General features: G+C 46.4%; 1 protein-coding gene across 4 annotated transcripts in view; it reads right to left on the reverse strand.

Annotated features, from left to right (window-relative positions):
- Window positions 1–22,293, reverse strand: part of MUC16 (mucin 16, cell surface associated) — a 102,916-nt gene that overhangs the window by 44,319 nt on the left and 36,304 nt on the right. For 3 of the 4 annotated variants that reach the window (XM_045053094.1, XM_045053095.1, XR_006594730.1), the window contains exons 7-19: window positions 17,035–20,955; window positions 15,794–15,918; window positions 15,632–15,699; window positions 13,541–13,713; window positions 10,410–10,445; window positions 10,139–10,204; window positions 9,354–9,478; window positions 9,190–9,257; window positions 7,763–7,935; window positions 5,761–5,796; window positions 5,452–5,517; window positions 2,336–2,460; window positions 2,174–2,241 (exon numbers count right to left, since the gene is read on the reverse strand). In XM_045053094.1, the coding sequence (XP_044909029.1) occupies window positions 2,174–2,241; window positions 2,336–2,460; window positions 5,452–5,517; window positions 5,761–5,796; window positions 7,763–7,935; window positions 9,190–9,257; window positions 9,354–9,478; window positions 10,139–10,204; window positions 10,410–10,445; window positions 13,541–13,713; window positions 15,632–15,699; window positions 15,794–15,918; window positions 17,035–20,955 (5,050 nt within the window). Of the gene's footprint in view, window positions 1–2,173; window positions 2,242–2,335; window positions 2,461–5,451; window positions 5,518–5,760; window positions 5,797–7,762; window positions 7,936–9,189; window positions 9,258–9,353; window positions 9,479–10,138; window positions 10,205–10,409; window positions 10,446–13,540; window positions 13,714–15,631; window positions 15,700–15,793; window positions 15,919–17,034; window positions 20,956–22,293 lie in introns of those variants that run through there. The other variant, XM_045053096.1, reaches the window with a different exon arrangement.

Raw genomic sequence — 22,293 nt, forward strand, 5'->3', positions numbered from 1 at the left:
TAAGAAAAGGCAATGTCAAATTGCTTAAACCCCAGCTCTGCTGCTCAGTTGCTGGCTGACTCTGAGTAAGTCTCTCAACCTGTCTGTAGCTCATTGTTTTTTTCATCCATCAAATGAGGTAATAGGACAGACCCTACAGCACTTAGCACTAGTAAATGCTCAGTAGAAGACAGCCATTTTTATTAGGCATTAATGGGGCCAAAGTTCTTGGTGTGCATGGACCTTGCAGTGAGAGAGACTGAGCCTTTTCAAAGAAACAGTGAGGTCAGCAGGCAGCCTTGGGTGGAGAGGGGCATGAGGCTGTGTGGTATCTGAGAGCCAGAGAAATCTTAAGGCCAGTGGAAAGGGGAAGATATAACATTGTGGCTGGCGGACAGTGGTGTCTTTGGAGCTGAGGGCATTCCATCCTCAGACAAAAGGTCAGTGATTGGGAGATCTCACACAAAGAGTAAGGTGAGCCAAGTGCACATGTGGGGGCTCCCACATGCTAGAGTTATTCTTAGTACCTAGGTCTAGGCAAGGTCACGAATAATTTACTGTGTGTTCTTTATATGTTAGTTCCTTTGCTAACTAAGCACCTTTCATTTTAATCCTCACTATGCTCACACAAATTCTTTCCTTCAGTCAGAAGTGGAGTCTGTTTCGGGGTGCCTGGGTGGCTCAGTCAGTTAAGTGTCTGACTTCAGCTCAGGTCATGATCTTGCAGTTTGATCTCATGGAGTTCAAGCCCCGCATTGGGCTCTGTGCTGACAGCTCAGACCCTGGAGCCTGCTGCTTCAGATTCTGTGTCTCCCTCTCTCTCTGCCCCTTCCCTGATCACACTCTATCTCTGTCTCTGTCAAAAATAAATAAACATTAAGAAAAAAAAAAAAGAAGCAAAGAGATTCCATCTCTTGAATCTGGGCTTGGCCATAGAACTGGAACGGGCCAATGCACGTTCACAAATGTGATACAAGCAATGGCTTGGAAGGCACGTGTGCAATAGGGCTTGCCGTTTCTTGCTGCTCTTGGAACTCTGAGCGTGTAAATGAGCCCAAGCTAGCCTTCTGGAGGATGAGACAATGTGGAGGAGAACCAAGGTATCCCAGACAGCAGCTGACTGCAGACACAGGAATGAGCCTCATCTGACATCAGCTGAGCCAACCCAGGCAGGAGAATCTTCCAGCAGAATCATGGGCTAACTTTGTTGTACAAGAAAGCAAATTGAGATACTTCAGCTGACAGGTGAGAAGGTAGAGGCACAGAGATGTTAAGTAACTTGTTCAGGTCACACAGCCTTGAAGTAGGAGAGGTAGGCCTGTCAGACTCTAAATAAAACTGCATAGGGGCACCTGGGTGGCTAAGTTGGTTAAGCATCCCGACTCTTGGTTTTGGCTCAGGTCATGATCTCATGGTTTCAGGAGTTTGAGCCTCGTGTTGGGCTCTGTGGTCACAGTGTGGAGCCCACTTGGGATTTCCTCTCTCTCTCTGTCTCCCCCACCCCACCTTTTCTTCTCATGCTGTCTCTGTCTCTGCCTCTCTCAAAATAAATAAATAAACTTAAAAAACCCACTATATAACCACTGTACTTTACTACTCAGTGATCCCAAGTCCACCTCTGAGAGGTCAGAAAGCAGGATTTGGTCACTGCTGGCTAGGTGTTACAGGCAGGCCAATCATTATCAAAAATGTGACATAAGCAGGAGAGAGAATTATGCATCCCCTAGAGCAAGGTTTCTCAACCTTGGCACTGTGCACATTCCGAGTCAGATCGTTCGTGGCCCTGAGAGACCATCCTCTGCATTGTAGGATATTTAGCAGCATCCCTGGCCTCACTCACTAGATGTCAGTAGCAACTCCCACCCTTGAGTTTTGACAACAAAAAATGTCTCCAGACATTGCCAAATATCCCCTGGGAGGGAAATCATTCTTGGTTGAAAACTATGGCTCCATTGTGATAAAGCCAGCACGACTGACCAGTTGTTTTCTTGATGAGTTCCAGAAGAAAGATGTTTCGGAAAAGTTCAACCTTGTCACCTGGGAAGGGCAGTCCAAGAGGATTCTGCATTTTCTGGTTAGGAATGCAATGTGAGACAGACCGGCAGTTGGTGGTCAGCTGTTCTGGGATGATGGTCCAGCTCGTGGTCCCTCTGCCCCCTGCACATGGCCTGCATGTGAACTCTGGAGTTCTCACCTGAGCAAGGTCAATCTGCAGCCATAATAGAGGGGCCCAATGCTGCTGTTCTGGAACAAGGGTTTGAGCTGGGGATGAAAGACATGGAAGTAAGAGGATGGGCTGAGGGGCTGGGAAGGACAAAAGTAGGCACTGGAGGGCACGCATTGGAGGGGCTCTCACCAGACGATTCAAGATCCTCTCTACAGAGTTGAATAGCTCAGATCCCGGGGGCCCCATGCCCTCTGTGTAGCGCAGGTTGGTGATGGTGAAGTTGAGGGTGAAGGGCACCAGAGACAGGCTCACACCTGCAGCCAGAAAGGGCGAGAGGGGCTCCATTATGATTCTCTGGTGGGGATGGCTGTAGGTGGCAGATCCAAGGGTGGCCACCGTATCTGTGTCACCCTTGCATCCAGCCACACTTGGCCTCCAACCTGGAAGGATTATTTTAGCTGGAAGAAGAACCCCAACTCTTCAGCCCAGTGTGTCTAAAGAAAAACAGTTGGTGGACATTTGGGTAGGAGGAAAAGAAGCAAAATCACTCTGTTGCCCCCTGGGGTGGAGGTCTCCCATTGTCTTGTGACGTCACCACGAGAGAACTTGCAACTGCTGAGTGGGCCTGTCTGTTCCCCCTGAGAGTGACTCCTGTCTCAGTTTCACTAAACCGTCTTTGAAGAGTGGATTTTACATGGACTGACCACATCTCCTAGTTTTGCCTGAACAGTCATGTGGCTTGCATGTAAATATTAATTAGAACCCTCCCTCTCTTTGTCAAAAGTGTCCCATAAGACAAACACAAACGCAAACACAAAAACACTGTATGGTCATTCTGGGGTTAGGGTGTGAAGAATAGAATGCCAGAGGTCTGAACTGGGTGACAGTACCCTTTACAGATTTCATCTGAGGAGCACCAACTGGGGGCCAGCCTTTGTACTGGGCATTTCATTTCTGGCACCTCAGCTTACCCTAACCACAATCCTCAGAGTCAAGTATTACCAGTTCCATTTTACAGTCTGGGAAACTGAGGCTCAGAGAAAGTAAATTTTGCCCAAGTCCCACAAATGAACAGCACAGCTACAATACCTTTTTTTTAATTAAAAAAAATTTTTTTTTAATGTTTATTATTTTTGAGAGAGACAGAGACAGAGAGCAAACAGGGAAGGGGCAGAGAGAAGGAGACACAATATCCGAAGCAGGCTCCAGGCTCTGAGCTGTCAGCACAGAGCCTGACGCGGGGCTCGAATTCACAGACTGCGAGATCATGACCTGAGCTGCAGTCGGCTGCCCAACCGACTGAGCCACCCAGGCGCCCCTACAATACCTTTTTAACTCAAAAGTAGATATCTTTCTGTTTGTACAGCCATGCTTATAGCAGCATTATTCACAATAGGTGAATATTATTCACAGAATATTAGAATTCTATGCTGACAGCTCAGAGCCTGCAGCCTGCTTCAGATTCTGTGTCTCCTTCTCTCTCTGCTCCTCCCCCACTCACACTCTGTCTCTCTCTCTCAAAAATAAATAAAAATGTTTAAAAAACTGAAAAAAAATGAAATCTTGCCATTTGCAACAACATGGATGGAGCTAGAGTATATCATGCTAAGCAAAATAAGTCAGAGAAAGACAAATACCATATGATTTCACTCATACGTACCGTTTAAGAAACAACACAAATGAGCGAAAGGGAAAAAGAGAGAGAGAGAGAGAGAGAGAGAGAGAGAGAGAGAGAGAGAGAGAGAGACCAGGCAGGAACAGACTCTTAACTATAGAGAACAGACTGATGGCTGGCAGAGGGGAGGTGGGCGGGGAGATGGGTTAAATGGGTGATGGGGATTAGGGAGGGCACTTGCTGAGATGAGCTCCGGGTGTTGTATGAAGTGCCAAATCACTAAATTGTACACCTGAAAGTACTCCCACACTGTATGTTAACTGGAATCCAAATAAATAACAAAAAGAAAAGAAAAACTACAGTAGATGATGCTACAGTAATCAAGACAGTGAGGTACTGCATTAGGACGGACAGGTAGATCAATGGGATGTCATTGAAAGTCTAGAAGCAAAGCCTCACATTTATGGTGAATTGATTTTCAACCAGGGCGCCTGTATAATTTAATGGAGAAAGGAAATTTTTTAAATAAATGGTACTGGCATAACTGGGGAAAAAAAGCAATCAGAGCTAAAACTTGCCCCAATTTCTTGAAAACATATATTTTCAGATTCAGGAAGCTTCAAAAATCCCCAATAGTATAAACTCAAAGAAAAACCATGTTCCGATACATCATTATCAAACTTCTGGATACCAAAGATGAAGAAGAAATCTTGAATGCATCTACAGAAAAAATGATGTCATCAGTCATGGAATGATTTGGTCTGTAGCACATGCCAGGCTTGTAGGAGCTAAGCCTGTTACAGAAATGGTTGAGTTGATCAGGGTGAACAGTAGGGACTGGAGAATGCACATTCTGTCTAAAGCTTGAGAAAAGTTTGCAGTGTCTCGACTCATAAAACCCAGAATTCCAGAAGACAGAATTCAAATTATAGCTCACCGGCTTGTATCCCATAACTCTAGATGCACACGGCAGGATTAAAGGTCGGGGATGCCCTGTCTTGGTCATGACATAAGTGTGAAAACTACCTACAGACTCAAATTTTAAAATAAATCTTAAGGGTTGGAGTAAGACAAGTTTCCCGACATAAATCAAGCCCTTGTTTCAGGTTCCTGGAGACTCAAGAGCCCTTAGACCCACATCTGGGTCAGATGAGGAGACAGAGCAAGAATCGAGTCCAGGACTAAGATCCTGAATGATTTTCTGGACGTTCAAATAAAATCCACAAATGTGGACATACGCAAGATTGCTACATTCATTCATCCAACCAGTCAATCAGTATAAAGTGAGTGCAGACTAGGTGCTCAGCTCCAAGGTGACAAATACATAAATACTGAATAAAGCAAATAGCAGTAAATTCCATCAGAAAATACTCATGGTTGTGGATAGTGAAAACCTGTGGTCTAGGTGTGTATTCAGATGTGCTACTTCCTATAAGAGGGTCTAGGAAGGTCTTTCAAAGAAGGTGAGATTGAGCTGGGATCTGAAAAGCAATGAGGTGCCAGGTGTAGTGGATCTCCAGGAAGAGCTGATATAAAGTCCAAGGTTAGGACACTAGAGAACAGACAGTGTCTGACGTGGCCAAAGTTTGGAGAGGGAGGGAGGGAGTAGGACATTCTGAGGGTGGGTGGTCTACAGGAACCAGACTGTGTGGAGTTGAAGTTTTATGGGTCCCAGAGAGTAGGCTCCTACCTGTAGAGCTGAGGATGGGGGGCTGAGATGTGGAAGATTCTGGAGAGAATGTAGAAGTCACTGGAGCTGAGAAAAAAAGAACAGGGGAAAAATTATAAAGTCCCATCCTGAATGAATGGGGGACTAAAACTATTCGTTAGAATTTGGTCTTCTGTCTTGATTCAGAGCAAGACCCTGGGTGGGTTAGGGGCTCTTCTGAGTCTGTAGCTAGACACTTAGGGAAGGAGAATTGGCAGCTTCTCTCCAGAAGAATGTGTTTTGGGGAATAAGAGTCCAGGGGGCATTGAAATTTCGGTCTTGAATACTCACTGCTGGTGGTAGGGTTCCAGTACCGGTGGTTATAACCTGCAGAAAGGAGTAAAGGACTGTTATAATGGGTAAGAGCTAAGGAAGGGGTAGACAGTAGACCCAGAGATGAAATTCATTAGCAAACTTGCTGTGTTTTATAAATGAACAACAATGGCTCCTACATTTCATTCAGTGCCCTCATGTGGCTTATCCCTTGAAAATAGTGATGAACATCGTTCCCATTATTATTGCCAAAATAAAAATACAATAATAATAACTGCCCCTGTTTATTGGGAATGTACTATGCACCAGAAATAATACTAAACAGTACATTATAAGGTAATGTAATTACAAACAAGAGTGTTCCAAGGCTTATCCACAACTTTATCCTTGCTCTCTTAGCTTCTCTCCCTTCACAAAACTTTATGATAGTACGACTTTATCTTTCTAGCTTAGTTTCTGGGGGGGGGGGAGGGTTGGTGGTGTTTAAGTGACAAAATTGTGGCCATTAGAGAGAGCGGTCTGTGGAAGCAAGCAAGATGGAGGAGAGGGAGGGAATGTACATGTGGTTTGGAATATTAGAGAAACTTTGGGAATGGGCTAGGATAATGAACGTGAGAAGAGACTTGGAGGTCAGATGGATGGCATAAAAATTGGAGTCTGAAAGGAATTGGGGAGAAGAGAATTTTTCATCAGTGTTTCTCTGGGTCATGATCATCTCCTTGGATGTTCTGTGAGGGGTGGGAGTCATTTTGGACCCAGAGGAGCCCCATGATTTACTTGGGTTATTCCTGTGAACTATCTCATTTGACCATCAGGAAAATCCTGCATGGTATATATGTTTATTCCATTCTTTAAATGGGACATTAAAGCCCAGACGGGTTGCATGGCTTGCCCAGCATCACATAAAACGGAGATCTGTCCCTTGCCAATCACTGTCAACCACTGTTTTAAGGAAATATCCAAGTTGATATAGAGGGGACATAACTAACCAAGAATTAGGTTAGATTGTTAGGCTAGAGATCAGTTATGCCCCTTCCCATCCTGAGATTTGAGGCTTTCTCTATCTGGATGGTCTGTGGTGTTGTCTTGTAGTTAGGAACTTGGAGTTTAGATTCACTCTCCAGTTTGTTTGAGTCTTGACCCTGTCAGGCATGATGGCTGGATTATCTTGGGGAAATGACTTCCTGTCTGAAAGCATGATGGCTCTCTTCATAAAAATGAGTGTAACAACTCACAGGGTTTTGAGTAGGATCAATGTGACATAATACCTATAAAAGACTTTATCACAATTCCTGGCACTTAAGAATCTTTTGATAAGAGTTAGCCGCAATTGTACTTATTATTCTCAGCATTAGCATTGCTGTTAGGGGCATTGTTGCTAATGGTGTTGTGTAAGTAGATATTATTCATAGACTATTTGCTGAGTGTGATGTTATCTCATGAAGACTGTGTCTGTGTACTGACTGGTCTGTGGGCACTTAGTAAATTGGTCATCATTGTGAGAGAATGAAATGGGGTGAAGGCTGAAATGGTCACCTGCTACCCATTTGGAAAATTTAACCACAGAGTTCTTTATCACCCACTTCTTTTCCTAGAGTCTGCATGTTGGGCTCTTATGGGAAGCAGTGAAAATGAGGAAGAAAAACGTTATTCCAGGAGGTGAAAAGGGAAAGGAAATCAGCTTCCCATGAGGCGTTAGGCATTCAAAAATGAGTCTCCAAGGAAATGCTAGGTTTGCATTGGAACGATCAATTTGTACACAGCAATTTCTCAAACTCATCATTATTGACATTTTGGTCTAGATAATTCTTCATGGTGGAGGGCTGCTCTGTGCACTGTAGGATGTTTAGCAGCACCCTGGCCTCTACCTACTAGATGTCATTAGTACCGCTCCAGGTATGATGTGAAATATCTCCAGACATGCCAAATGTCCCATGGAGAGCAGAATCGCCCCAGTTGAGGAGCACTGGTAGAGAGAAACATGGAGCTGGGAGATCCCAACTACAGCACAGACACTCACCATTGACATAGAGACTGTCTCTGTCCAGGGTGTAGGTGCCCAGCCAGGTGACACCGCGGGTCAGCTGACTCAGCTCCTGGTACAATTCTTCTCTGTTCAGCCCAGGGCTCATGGGGTCAGGATGATAAGTGCAGATCACGTCCACTCCTGTTGCTGTTCCACCCTTCTCAGTCCTAGGGTGGTAGGGACGTAGGAATAGGGACATCCTGAGATGTGGGAGAGTTACATACTTTGTTCACCTCTTGCCTTCAGCCTGCCCCACCCCCAGCCTTGGCCTTATGACATTTCTCTTTACCGGGTCTTGTCTGGTTTCTCACGCACATTCTTTTCTGGGACCTTCTCATCTAGGTATCTTCCTACTCCTTAAAGTGGTTAATCTCCAAGGCTTCATCCTCAGCCAACTTCTATTCTTTTGGACTCATTCTTCTTGAGTCATATGGTTCATACTCATTGGTTCAGCTATCAGCTTTATTCTCATGGGATCCAATCTTACTCTCTGGCCAAGACCCCTCTCCTGAGCTCTGTGCCATGTCACCAACAGCCCCAAGGATGTCCTTCAGACTTATTATATTCCATTTGTCCCAGATTAAGTTTATTAATTCCCCCTAAAAACACAGAGTCTCCTCCTTCTGCCATGTTTCCATATTGGGGCCAGAACCAAACATGTGGGAGGCATCCTGGACCTCCCCTGTCCTTGGTCCCCCCATCCAAGCAATATCTAGGTGAGCCCAACATCTCACTGATTTCCCAACTCCTGTCCCATTATCACATCAAATTTTCCCATACCCATATCTACCTGTGTACTACTTAAAATAAATGACATTACATCAAGGTTCTGCTTAAAACTCCATGAATCCCCGCCTGATCTGAGATATGCCAACCCTTGAAATACTTCTGCCAAAATGTCTTCTGGCAATTCTTTTGGCTAAGGCTCATTCAGCTCAGGCATCACCTTCTCCAGACTGCTTCCACTCAACTCCCCCACATTCAGCTAAAAGTCCATCCTCCAGGCTCCTATGGCTTCCATGTAGTGCTTTATCATTGTACTAATCCTGTTACTATTATGTTTAAGTTCATATGGCTGCCCTCCTCTCCATACTGTGGGTACCTTGAAGGAAGAGTCCATGACTCAATCTCTAGGTGCCCTTAGCACCTGTCACAGGGCATGGCCTGAGGTACCTCATTTCATTTCTGACCAGTCAGTGTGAATGCTCCATGGCTCTTCTTATCCAAGTAACTTAAGACCTTTATTGGACAGCCACCTCTTTCAGGAAGCCCTCTCAGATACACTCAGCCAGAGGGGATGCCTTCCATCTGAATTCTTGGAATTCCATTCGAAGCCATTTATGCATCTTCTAGTTGCCATGTTTAGGCCCTCACCGCCAGGTGAACTTGCCTGTAACTGTTGTGAGGGAGGGGAGTCTCACCTGAGCAAGGTCAGTCTGCAGCCAGAGTACCGTGGGCCAATACTGGTGTTCTTGAACAAGGGACCAAGCTGGGGAGGAAGGAGAGAGAGGTGAGCATGAGGGGCTGAGGTCACTGGGTGGGGTAAGGACAAGGCAGGCCAGGGGAGGCATTGTGGGGCTCTTACCAGGCGATTCAGGGCCCTCTCAGTGGAATTGAACTTCATGGAGCCTGGGTGCCTCATGTCTGGGGTGCAGAGCAGGTTGGTGATGGTGAAGTTGAGGGTGAATGGCACCAGGGCTGGGCCCACAACTGCAGCCGGAGGGAAGGAGAGAGAGGAGACCCATCACAGTTATAGGCCTGAGCTATACATTAGGGGGAAGGGACTAGTGCCATCTCTCTGTCCAATAGTGTCCCGTAGGTGAGGCCTGAGATATCCCATCTGGGATACCTCCCTCCTCGGCCAGCCAAGGGAGGACCTCCATGTTAGATGTGTCCTGTCAGCTCAAGAGGAAACCTCAATCTTCTCATCCCAGAGTGTCCCCAAAGGCTGACCTGTCACGGACATTTTGGTGGCAAGAGGAGACACCAAGACCTTTTGTGCTCAGATCATGGGCCACAAATTTCTTGAGAAGTCAAGAAAGCCAAACGGTAGTAATTTCCATGAAGGAAACGATCATAGAGATAGAGATTAGATCCCACCTGTGTGTGGGATATGGGGACATGATGCTACTTTATAGGAGGAAGTCTGAGCAAAAGCCAGCTGAGCTGAATCTGGAGGACAACGGGAAATCAGGAACAGAGCTGAGTTCCCATTACATAAGAGCAAAGGCGCTGAGGATGGGACGATGTTTGGTCCCTGAAACAGAAACAAGGCTGGTATTGCCAGAGATGGGGGAGCACAGGAGACAGGCTGGAGATCAGCCAGAATGGGAGTTGAAGTTTCATGGGACTCAGAGATCAGACTCCTACCTGTAGAGCTGGGGGTGGGGTGCAGAGATATCGATGGTCCTGGAGAAAATGTGGAGGTCACCAGAGCTGAAAGAAAACACAACATCAACATAAATCATGAAGCAGTAAGAGGACAGGGCTGTTGATGGGAACTTGTGTCTCTAATTGGTGGTCTGGAGCTGCTCTGGGGCTGAGAATCTGGGAGTGGGATACGTGGGTACTCTCCCTTGGGAATGGATGCAGGGAAGAAGTGTCCCAGGGACGCAGGGACATCTGGGCCCTTGTGACTTACTGCTGGTGGTGGGGGTCCAGTACTGATGGTTATAACCTGCAGAGAGAGCCAGAGAGGAAGAGGAAGTCAATGGGAGGAGGTGGAGAAAAGGGTGAGGGGTAGGACTTGAAACATGGACACAGACCTTCTCCAGTGCTTTCTCTGAGACTCATCAAAGATAACGATGGCTGCTCTTTATGAGTTAACTGCCTGGTACTCCAATGCTCAGGACTGTTTCATCCTCTGTATCATTAACCACAAAGACCACAATAATCAAAATACCCCCCACCTTGTGGGGGGTTCATGAGGTGCCGGAAGCAACAGCAACCTCATCAGATGAGTCATAGGAACAACAGCTTTATTTGTTTCCAGCCTTATGTGTGTTTTCTCCACCAATTAAATATAACTTTGTCCTTGATCTCTGAGTTTTTCCTACTTCTCCGGTTTTCAGAAACAGCTTGATTTTTGACACAGTTCCTGGATTTCTGTAATGTTGAATGAGGGAGAGAGTGAGATAGACAGACAGACTGGGGAGTCAGCCAGAAAGCATCAAGTTGGAGAATAAGAGGGAGTAGGGAAAAGAGGGTTTGAATAAGTATGGTTCTGGGTCATAGATTGGATCCTCTCTGAGGCTTGGTAAGCAATGCAAGTAAAACTTAGACTTATTTTATATCTGATGGTCTGAGTAGGTTTCTTGAAATGAAACTCTTCTCTGAGACTGGACCCAGTAGAGGGAGCCCTGTGCTTTACTTACATTACTCAGGTTTTATCCCAGTTGACCTTTACAATAAGCTTAGGTGAGGGTTTTAAAAATTCCATGCTAAAAACAGACACTTCAGGGCCATAGGGGGAGCAAAAAAACAGGACCAGCACTTAAAGAAAGACCTGTAAATCACCCAAACCCACACTGTCAACTACAACTTTAAGTAACTCTCAAAGACTATTGAAATACAATACAGATTTTAATCCAGATAGAAAGAAAATGTCAAAGGCAATCCACAGGGGACATGATTGAGCTTTAGTTTAAATTGTCGTGTTTGGGGCGCCTGGGTGGCGCAATCGGTTAAGCGTCCGACTTCAGCCAGGTCACCATCTCGCAGTCCGTGAGTTCGAGCCCCGCGTCGGGCTCTGGGCTGATGGCTCGGAGCCTGGAGCCTGTTTCCGATTCTGTGTCTCCCTCTCTCTCTGCCCCTCCCCCGTTCATGCTCTGTCTCTCTCTGTCCCAAAATAAATAAAAAACGTTGAAAAAAAATTAAAAAAAAATAAATTGTTGTGTTAGAGGCTCCTTGATATGCCTTCCCATCCTGAGATTTGAGGCTTGTTCTAGCTGGGTTAGTCTGCAGTGTAGCTTTGTAGTTGGGGTCCCTTCTGGGGGCCTTAGAGCCAATTTAGGGTTTGCGTCATGATGTTACCATTTATATAAGGTTTCTGATCTTGGGATAAATAGATGTCCTTCCTTGATCCTTGTTTGCTCCTCTGTAAAATGTACGTAATGCCTCACAGAGTGCTGGACAGGATTAGTAAGACACAATACACACAATGTTCCAGATCACAGGCATCCCTCAATAAATATTAGCCTTTAGTGCAGGCGTTACTGTGGGTTTTGTTGCTAAGAACGTTGATGCAGAGGGATTTATTGCTAAAAACATTGCTAACAGCTTTATTGTTTGCTTCTCAGGTGGTTTGTAGTTCTGCCTGGCCCCTGGAAGATGAGTAAAGGGCCACAAGCTGTTATAACAAAGAGAAAAAAGTGGATCAGTCCCCACTTTGGGAACTCGTAGCCTGTTGGGGAGGAGTTAACGTCAACAGCCACTGCAGGCTTGCTTTGTCCTCTTCCTTCCCTGACGCTGGGTTTCTGTGAAAGGTCACTGCAATGAGAGACTACGGAGAGAGCCTTTATTTCCAGACCTTGGAAGTTGTTCTGTGAGCATAAGGTGTTGTAAGTTTGAATCACTATACTGTACATCTGAAACGAATGTAACACCGTAATGTTAACTAACTGGAATTAAAATAAAAACTTAAATTAGGAGCACCTGGCTGGCTCAGTTGGCTAAGCGTCCGACTTTGGCTCAGGTCATGATCTCGTGGTTCCTGGGTTCGAGCCCCACGTCAGGCTCTCTGCTGACAGCTCAGAGCCTGGAGCCTGCTTCGGATTCTGGGTCTCCCTCTCTCTCCATCCCTCCCCTGATCATACTCGGTCTCTCCCTCTCAAAAATAAATAAACTTAAAAAAATTTTTTAATAAAAACTTAAACTAAAAACATAAAAACAAATAATAGTAGGACTTAGAGAAGAATTAAACGAGCATGGATGTTCACACTGCTGATCTTGGAGGGGCCCCGTTTAGGCACCCAGAAGACTGTAGCGGCGACAGATTTATCAGCATTCACAAGAAAAGCTGTGACAGAAAAGGCGAGAATATCTAAAGGAGGTAACATTCACAGACAAAAGTTCGCATGAATGAAATATTCAGAGATAAATCACCACACTGAAAGCACACAGGGCAAAATGCTGGAATCTGATGGAAACTTAGGAAGCGATATGACAGTTCACCCTGGTACAGAAAAAGAGGTGCTTTGTATTATAGATAATGTGATGGGAAAAAGGCAAGTGCAGGTCCTAAGAATTTTCCAAAAGAAAAAAAAAAAGTTTTGTTCTCAAAGTTTCTAATGTTAAATTTTTTTTTTAATGTTTATTTACTTTTGAGAGAGAGGGGGGCGGGAGGGGCAGAGAGAGAGGGAGACACAGATCCAAAGGAGGCTCCAGGCTCTGAGCTGTCAGCACAGAGCCTGACGCGGGGCTCAAACTCATGAACCGTGAGATCATGACCTGAGCCGAAGTCAGATGCCCAACCGACTGAGCCACCCTGGCGCCCCAAAGTTTCTAATATTTAAAATGACAGGTTATTAAATATTAGTTTTACGGAAAAAAAAAAGAAGAAGAAGAAAGGAGGAAAGGAAAGAAGGAAAGAAGGAAGGGAAGGAGGTCGAAAGGGAGGGAAGAAAGCTCTGTAGGTGTTCTGAGGAAAGAGAATTCCCCCATGGAAATTCTAGGTTGGCCCAGAACTATGAACCTGGGTACTGAGAAATTGCACTGCAAGGAGACCCCATCTGGGACTTGGGAGGAGACCCCAACAGCAGTAGAGGTTCTCACCATTGACACAGAGACTGTTCCTGTCCAGGGTGTAGGGGCCCAGCTGAGTGATGCCATGGGTCTGCTGGCTTAGCTCCTGGTAGAGCTGCTCTCTGTCCAGCCTGAAGCCAGTGGGATCTGGGCGGTAGGTACAGACTGCATCTATCCTGGTGCTTGTCCCATCCTTCTCAGCCCTGCGGAAGGAAGGGCACGGGAATAGGGACATGCAAAGACACTGGAGAGTTGGCTACTCTTGACAGCTCCTTCCTTCAATTGTACCCCTTGATGTTTATGTTAGCACTCTTCTCTGGGTTTCATCTGCTTTCTCAAACACATCTTTTTCTGTCTCATATGGGGACCACCTCACCTTCTGAAATGTACTGTTCTCCAGGGCTGCTCCATACCTAGTCTTCTGCTTTTGCTCCCCAATCTTTTCTTTACTGGTTCATGCTCATTGTTTCAACTACCAGCAGCCAGTACAGTCCCTGTCCACTCAAGAAGGTAAGTACAGGTGACATCCCCTCCAGTAAGAGCTGAGTCCTGCTTGGGCCATGGGATTGGGGGTGTGGAGCTCCCAGGGAGGAAATGAGAATCCTGAACCCAGGCAGCATGACTGAAGACCTTGGAGGAGGTGAGTGAGTCACCTCTGTGTCTGGCTGTGACTCTGTCTTAACAGCCATCATGGAGCCTGAAGGGAAGACTTTGTTTCAAGTTGGTGAACTCCAAGGCTGAGGCCAACCCCTTGGGAACACCTTTGGAGCAGACAACCAAATTTTGAGGAAAACAAAAACAGAGAAAATGACATAAGAGGTAATAAGGGGCAATGTGGTTCAAAAATACTTTTGTCCTGAATTTAAGCTGCATCTATAGTGATTCATCCAGACTGGGGGCTTTACAAGAAGAGAGATCCCCTCTCTTCCTTGTCTGGGAGTTCTCGCTATTGCCCACGCTAGTCAAAGCATTCCCATTTGATGCTCATCTAGGGTAGGGCAGTGGTTCTCAAAGTGTGGCTCAGGGACTCCTGGGCTTCCCAAACTCTTAACAGGGAGCCCACCAAGTAAAAATATTTTCGTATTCATACCAAGACGTTATTTTCACTTTTATTCTCTTAGGAGTACACAGTGAAATTTTTTTTCCAGAGGCTATGAGATGAAATATTGTAAAAGATTAAATGCAGAAGCAGAGGAGGGCCTGGCTGGCTTTGTCAGAAGAGTATATGACTCTTGATCTCGGGGTCATGGATTCAAGCCCTGTGTTGGGTGTACCAATTACTAAAATAAATAAATAAACTTTAAAAAATGCAGAAGCAGACAGCCTACTGTCTTTTACTAAAACAAGCATTAAAAATATCTACAAAAATGTAAACAATGGTCCTCTTCTTGTTATGCTTTTTTTGGGGCGAGGGGAGAGGGGAAACATGGCTATTATTCATAAAAATAATGTTATTTGTGTTAACACATAATAGGTTTGTTATTTTAAATAAATGAATGTATTAATATAGTGTTTGTCTTAATTTTGGATCCAGTAAATACTGGCAGATACAACCCCCAAGCCCAAAGGCTCTTTGGAGTTCTGAGTACTTTTAAGGATGTAGGTTGTTGAGCCCAATGACCTTGAACACTGCTGTATCGTGGTTAAAGGGAGGGACTCAAGAACTGGAACCTGTGGGTTCAAATCCTGGCTCCTCTCAAGTACTTGACTACTCTGAGCCTCAGTGTTCTCTTCTGCAATGTGGGATAATAATCGTGTTGTAAAGATGAGATGAACGAAAACATGTACCTCACGTAGATTCTCGGTGGCATGTTGTATGGGCAATATCACCTTATTGATGCCCCCATCTCATGGGGAGATGGGGGCAGGTGTGGTGGGTGGAGCTCATTTAGGATGGCTTTAGTCTATAACACTTGGTTGTAGGAGCACAGAGAGGTTATGCAACTTGCCCAAGGTCACACAGTTAACAAGTGAGAGATCAAGGGTTCAAACCTAGAAACTTTGGATTCACTATGATATACTGTCTCTTGGCAAAGGCCCAAGGCTGTGGTTGACTGAGACGTGAAGGACCAAGAAGAGAGAGAATCGGGGTATCTGTAGGTGCTTTGGAAGAAGACTCACCTGAACAAGGTCAGCCTGCAGCCATCATAGAGGGAACCAACACTGCTGTTTTCGAACAGAGTCCTGAGCTGGGAACAAATGAGAGAGTGATGAGCCGGAGGGGCCAAGATGGCAGGGTGTGGAGGGCTTGGGATGAGATGAGCATTGGTGGGGGGCTCTCACCAGGTGCTGCAGGTGTCTCTCAGTGGCAATGAATATCTCAGAGCCCGAGTTCCCCATGTCCTCGGTGTAGTGCAGGCTGGTGATGGTGAAGTTGACAGTAAAAGGCATCAAGAAAGGGGCTGCAGCTGTGGTGGTGGAGAGAGTAAAATGAGGTCAGTCCCGAGTCAGGCCTGGGCTGGCGGTGTGAGGTAAGGCTCTGAGGACACACCTTAACTCCAGCACCTAGCCGGGGCTTGGCCTAAGCTGTCCTTTTTGAGAACACATCATGTCAACATTTAAGACCCTCCCACATAGGGTGACCAACCGTCCCAGTTTTTCCAGGACCATCTGGGTTGCTGGGATGCTGACTTCCAGCTGGAAAAGTGATATAGACTTGGGAAAACCAAGCTGGTCACCCTCCTGCCACTTCCCCTTGGCTCTTAACCATTTCAGCATGCAATAGCACCTGTATCTCTTTGTTGCAAGGGAATGAACAGGCCCCAGGGAGCATCCTGCTAGCAATGATTGATGGGAGTTGGCGGATACATATCCCAGCTCCCTAACCCGCTCCCCAGAGAGGAGGACTCCAAAGTTCACATTCTATGCATTCTCCTGGGGTTCCCCTCCAGCCTCCAGACCTGATAAATTTCTACCATTGGAGGCAGCCGGTGTGTGATACCTCACTGCTATTGTTCTAACGAACTAGCACACCACACGACCATACTCCAAAGAACTGGAAACGGACTCAAACAGATCTGTGCATACCCATGTGCATAGTTGCACTATCCACGGTAGCCAAAAGTTAGAAACAGCATGAGTGTCCATCAATACATGAATGGACAGATAAAATGTGGCCCATCCATACAATGGAATGTCATCCATCCATAAACAGAAATGAGGTTCTGATGCACACTGCAACATGGATGAACCATGAAGACACTGTGCTCAGTGAAATAAGTCAGACACAAAAAATCAAATACACTGTGTGATTCCACATACATGGGATATCTAAAGTAGGCTAATTCAAGAAGACAGAAGTGGATTAGAGTTACCAGGGGCTGAGGGGAGTGGGGAAAGAAAGCTAATGCTAATAGGGACACAGATCCCATTGGGAGTGATTAAAGGTTTTGGAAAAAGGACAATATTCATATAATACTGCGAATGAAATTAATGCCACTGAATTATGCATCTAAAATGGTTAAAATAGCCAATTCTATATTATATACACATTTTTACCACCGTAAAAAAAAAGTCATTCTTACTTGTTTCTGAAGTCACACTCAGAGAGGTCAGGGTGGACATCCCAGGTGAGGTCTCAGGGACAAAGGGACTTGCCACAGATGTATTGAAGGTGGCTGTGGTCTCCGCCATGATGGGGCCTGAGCCTGTGGCAGCTAAATTAGTGGTCTCAGGAGTTGTGGTTTTCAGCATAGCAGTTGGACTCGATCCGTCTCTGTGACTGGTTTTAGGTGGTGTTGGGGTCTCTGATGCTATCAAGGTCACAGTGTCCCCTGTCACAGTCTTGGACAATTCCAGTTCAACTGAGGTCACAGGTGGTGAGGGTTCTGTGCTCCAGGAAGTTAAGGTATGAGACTCACCAGTGGTTTCAGGGGTACTGACAGGCCCAAGAACACCAGCAGTCAAAGTTGGGCCACCTGTGCTGGCCTCTGATGCAGGGCTGGTGGCCAATAAGCCTGTGGTCTTCAATAACACAGGGGAAAGAGTTGACGTTGAAATAGTTGTGATGTCTGTGCCAAGATGGGTGGAGAGTGAGGCTGTTTCTACAGGAACACCAGGTGAGACTGTTGGACCCAGATCAACTCTGCTGGTCTCCGTCATGGATGTGGTGAAGGCTGTTGTCTCTGGTAGACCGAGGGAAACAGTCCGAACTGGAGGAGCTGTACTCATCTCCAGCTCAGGTTGGACGGAGAGTGAGGCTATGGTCTCTGGTAAATGAGGAAAAGCAGTTGAACCAGGAAAATGTGTACTTGTCTTTGCACTGGGGTGGGTGACCAATAAGCCTGTGGTTGCTGGCTCACCAGGAGAAAGAGTCAGACTTGGAATAGTCATATTGGCATCTGTCTCAGAAATAGGAACGTGAGAGGTCACCATATCTGGTGCACCAAGGGAGACAGTTGGAGTTGGAACCACTGAACTGGTTTCTTCCCCATGGCTGGTGGCTATTGACTGTGTGGTGTCTGGTTCACCTTTGGAAAAAACTGTAGTTGTTTTGGGGACAGTTGGGCTAGTTTCTTCAGAATGAGTGACTGATGAGACTGTTGTATTTGTCTCCTTAGGAGAAATAGTCAGAGTTGGAACAGCTGAACTGGTTTCTGTCCCAGAATGGGTGACCCATGAGGCTGTCATCTCTGCCTTTTGTGGGGAATCAGTCAGAGTTGTAAACATTGTACTGGCTTCCACCCCAGAACTGGTGACCAGTGAGGTCACCAGCTCTGGCACAGTAGAGGAGACAGGTGGAGCTGGAATGGCTGAGCTGGTCTGGATCTCAGAATAAATGATTGTTGAGGCTGTGGTCCCTGGCTCACCAGGAAAAAGATTCAGAGTGGGAATGACTGTACTGGCCTCTTTCTCAGAACTAGTGACCTGTGAGGTCACCATATCTGGTACACCAGGGGGGACAGTTGGAGTTGGAACAGCTGAACTGGCTTCTGCCCCATGGCTGGTGGCCATTGTGTATGTGGTATACAATTCACTATGGGAAACATTGGGAGTTGTCCTGGAAACTGTTGGGCTGGTCTCTGCAGGATGGGTGACCAATGAGACTACTGTATCTGGCTCCCCAGGGGAAGCAGGCAGAGTTGGAACAGCTGAACTGAACTCTGTCTCAGAATGGGTGACCCATGAGCCTGTGGTCTCCATTTGACCTGGAGAAAGAGTCAGAGTTGTAAAAGCTGTACTTGTCTCTGGCCCAGAACTTGTGGCCAGTGAGATTTCTACCTCTGGTACACCAGGGGAGATGGTCAGAGTTGGAATGGCTGAACTTGTCTGTGCCCCAGAACTGGTAGCTATTGAATGTATGGTATCTGATTCACTGTAAGAAAAATTGGGTGTTGCCTTGGGAATAGTTGAGCTGGTCTCTGCAGGATGGGTGACCAATGAGACTGCTGTATCTGGCTCCTCAGGGTAAGAAGTAGGCAGAGTTGGAATAGCTGAACGGGCTTCTTTCTCTGAAAAGGCGACCCATGAGGCTGTGGCCTCCAGTTCATGCAGAGAATCAGCCAGAGTTGAAAAAGTTGTACTCGTCTCTACCCCAGAACTGGTAACCACTAAGGTCACCAACCCTGGTATGCCTGGTGAGATAGTTGTAGCTGAAAATGAACTGACTTCTGCCCCGGGAGTGGTGGCTGTTGAGAGTGTGGTACCTGATTCACTATGGGAGAAATTTGGAGTTATTCTGGAAACAGGTGTGCTGGTCTCTGAGGAATGGGTGACCTGTAAGGCTGTCTCTGATTCATGTGGGTAATCAGTCAGAGTTGGAAAAATCGTACTTGTCTCTGCCTCAGAATTAGTGACCAGTGAGGTCCCCACTCCTGATACACCAGGGGAGAAGGTCAGAGTTGGGATGGAAGAACTGGTCTGTGCTCCAGGATGATTAACCCATGAGACTATGTTCACTGGTTCTCCAGGAGGAAGAGTCAGAGTTGAAATAACCATACTGGCATCTGTCCCAGAGCTAGTGGCCTGTGAGGTCACCATATCTGGTACGTCAGGGGAGATAGGTGTAGTTGGAACAGCTGAACTGGCTTCTGTCTCAAGGCTGGTGGCTGTTGAGGGTTTGCTATATGATTCACTATGGGAAACACTGGGGGTTGTCCTGGGAACTGTTGGGTTGGACACTGCAGGATGGGTGACCAAGGAGACTGTTGTGTCTGATCCATACAGGGATTCAGTCAGAGTAGAAAAGGTTGTACTGGTGTCTGTCCCAGAACTAGTGGTCTGGGAGGTCACTGTAGCTGGCACACCAGATGAGACAGTCACTGTTGGAATGGCTGAACTGGCTTCTACCCTAGGAGTGGTGGCCATTGAGAGTATGGTGTCTAATTCACTTTGGGAAAATTTTGGAGTTATTCTGGAAACACGTGTGCTATTCTCTGTGGAATGAACCCACAAGGCCGTTGCATCTGGCTCACCAGGGGAAACAGTTGAAGTTGCAACAGTGGAAATGGCTTCTGTCCCAGGAGGGGTGACCCATGAGGCTGTTGTCTCTGGTTCATGTGGAGAATCAGTCAGATGTGTAAAAGTTGTATTGGTCTCTGCTCCAGAACTGGTAACTGGTGAGATTCCCACCCCTGATACACCAGGGGAAATGGCTGGAGTTGGAATGGCTGAACTGGTCTGTGCCCCAGGATAGGTAACCAATGAGGCTGCTGCATTTGGCTCACCAGGGGAAGTAGTCGCAGTTTGATCGGTTGGGCTGGTCTCTGCTCCAGAACTAGTATCCATTGAGGTCACCAGCCCTGGCTCACCAGGAAGGACACTTGGAACTGGAATAGATGAACCGCTCAGTGCCCCAGGTTGGGTGACCCATGAGGTGTTGGTCTCTGGTTCATCTTGGGAGTCAGTCAGAGTTGAAATAACTGTGCTCATCTCTGCCCCAGGACTAGTTACCAGTGAGGTCACCATTTCTGGTACACCAGGAAAGACAGTCAGAGTTGGAACTGCTAAACTGACTTTTTCCCCAGAACCAGTAGCTGTCGGGGGTGTGCTGTCTGATTCGCTGTGGGAAACACTCAAGGTTGCCCTGGAACCAGTCAAGCTGGTCTCTGCAGAATGAAAGGCTCGTGAGGTTGTGGTCTCTGGCTCACCAAGGGAAACAGCCAGAGTTGAAGAAGCTGGACCGTTCTCTGCATCAGAACTAGGGACCAGTGAGGGTGTAGTCTGTGAGCCTCTATTGAAAACAGATGGGGTTGTCCTGGGAACTTCTGTGCTGGTCTCTGCTCCAGGTATGGTGGCCAATGAGGCGGTCATCTGTAGAACATCAGAGGAAATATCTGGGGTTGAAATGATCGTTCCTCTTGTGCTTGTGCTGGTCACCTTGCCTGATGTCCTGAGGAGAGTCCATGTTCCCGAAGCGGGGGTAGAGACAGTAGTGGTCAGAGTTGCTGTAGAGGTGGTCTTCAGAGCTGTGGTCTCTGCTCTCTCCATCCAGTCTGTTGGTAGTCCTGTGAATTGGGGGATGGACACATAGTTTGCACAAAATAATTGCCACTTCCTGGACTAAACGGAGAGAAATGTCTCTGCCTGGGGTATATGCTTCTGGAACAGGAGAAGGAATTGTCAGAGGCATCCCCGCACCTTCCCTTTCTCGTGTGGCACTGTAACTCCATGAATTCTTAACCACTCCTTGTTCCCAAACATTTTCTGTACTCTCCAGCCCCCGAGCCTTTTCTTAAGGCTGTTTCTCTTGTCTGCCTCATCCATCGTTCATCAGATTCCTTACATTCTGCCCTTCTTCAAACCCTAGCATGAACCTACCTTTACAAATCCATGTCAGAATTCATCTTTCCCTTCTCGATATTTCCTTATCCTAATGTCTGAATCGGCAGAGTGGCACTCCTCACAGTCGGCTTAGTAAGAGCTATTCGTAGCCAGAAGACTGCTTGGCATACAGTAGGTGCCCACAAATATTTGCTGAATAAATGAGTGAGTGAATGAATGGATACATAGATGGAGGTATGCAAAGAGAGATGTCTTCTCTGGCTTGAGAGAGATCAGGTATCATTGTGCTCAAGAGCTTGGGCTCCGTTAGAAGGTGGTCCTGCACTCAGATTCCGACTCCCCCACTAAATGGATGTGTTACCAAACCTTGCTGGACTTCCATATTCTCATCTGTAAAGTAGGTATAAGTACAGTGGCCATCTCAGAATGCTGATAAAAATTCACCAAGCACGGTGCCTGGCTCAAATACTGCTACTACCTGCTATCACTGCTGTTAACTCCTATTACCACCTATTACCATGGTTATTATTACCATTACTTCGGCTACTATTACCTCCTATCACTGGGGTTATTACTGCTATTTTTACTACTTTTTGTGTTTCCACTACAAAATAAATGTTTGCTGAATCGGAATTTGCCAGGAACCATGCTAGACCAAAGCTGGCCAAGGTGACTGGAATTCAGTTACTGATGATGAGTAAAGTTGCATTGGCCGAGACAGCAGCTACTGACTGGGGTCTCAAAAAATGGTCTGAGGGAAGGATGGAGGACCATTGGGAGGCTTCTCCAGAAAGACCACAAAGCCCATTGACTTGGTCCAGGAACAAAATAAAAGGGATTTGGACTCTGATGGGGAGCCGTGTCCCTCTTTTACTAAGACCATCTAAAAAAACCCCCACATTTCTGGGAGTGGATATACTAAAATGCTTTATATGTGTTTGGTGTTGATGAGGAGGGGGGGTGGGGAGGGACAACTGCCAAGCGCCTAGCGTGCTTTATCTTTTTGATCCTCATCAGAGCACTTAATATACATTATATTGTTCTTGCAGTTTCGTAGAAGA

This window comes from Felis catus, chromosome A2 (genome assembly GCF_018350175.1).
Source record: "Felis catus isolate Fca126 chromosome A2, F.catus_Fca126_mat1.0, whole genome shotgun sequence".
In the NCBI taxonomy this organism is placed as follows: Eukaryota; Metazoa; Chordata; class Mammalia; order Carnivora; family Felidae; genus Felis; species Felis catus.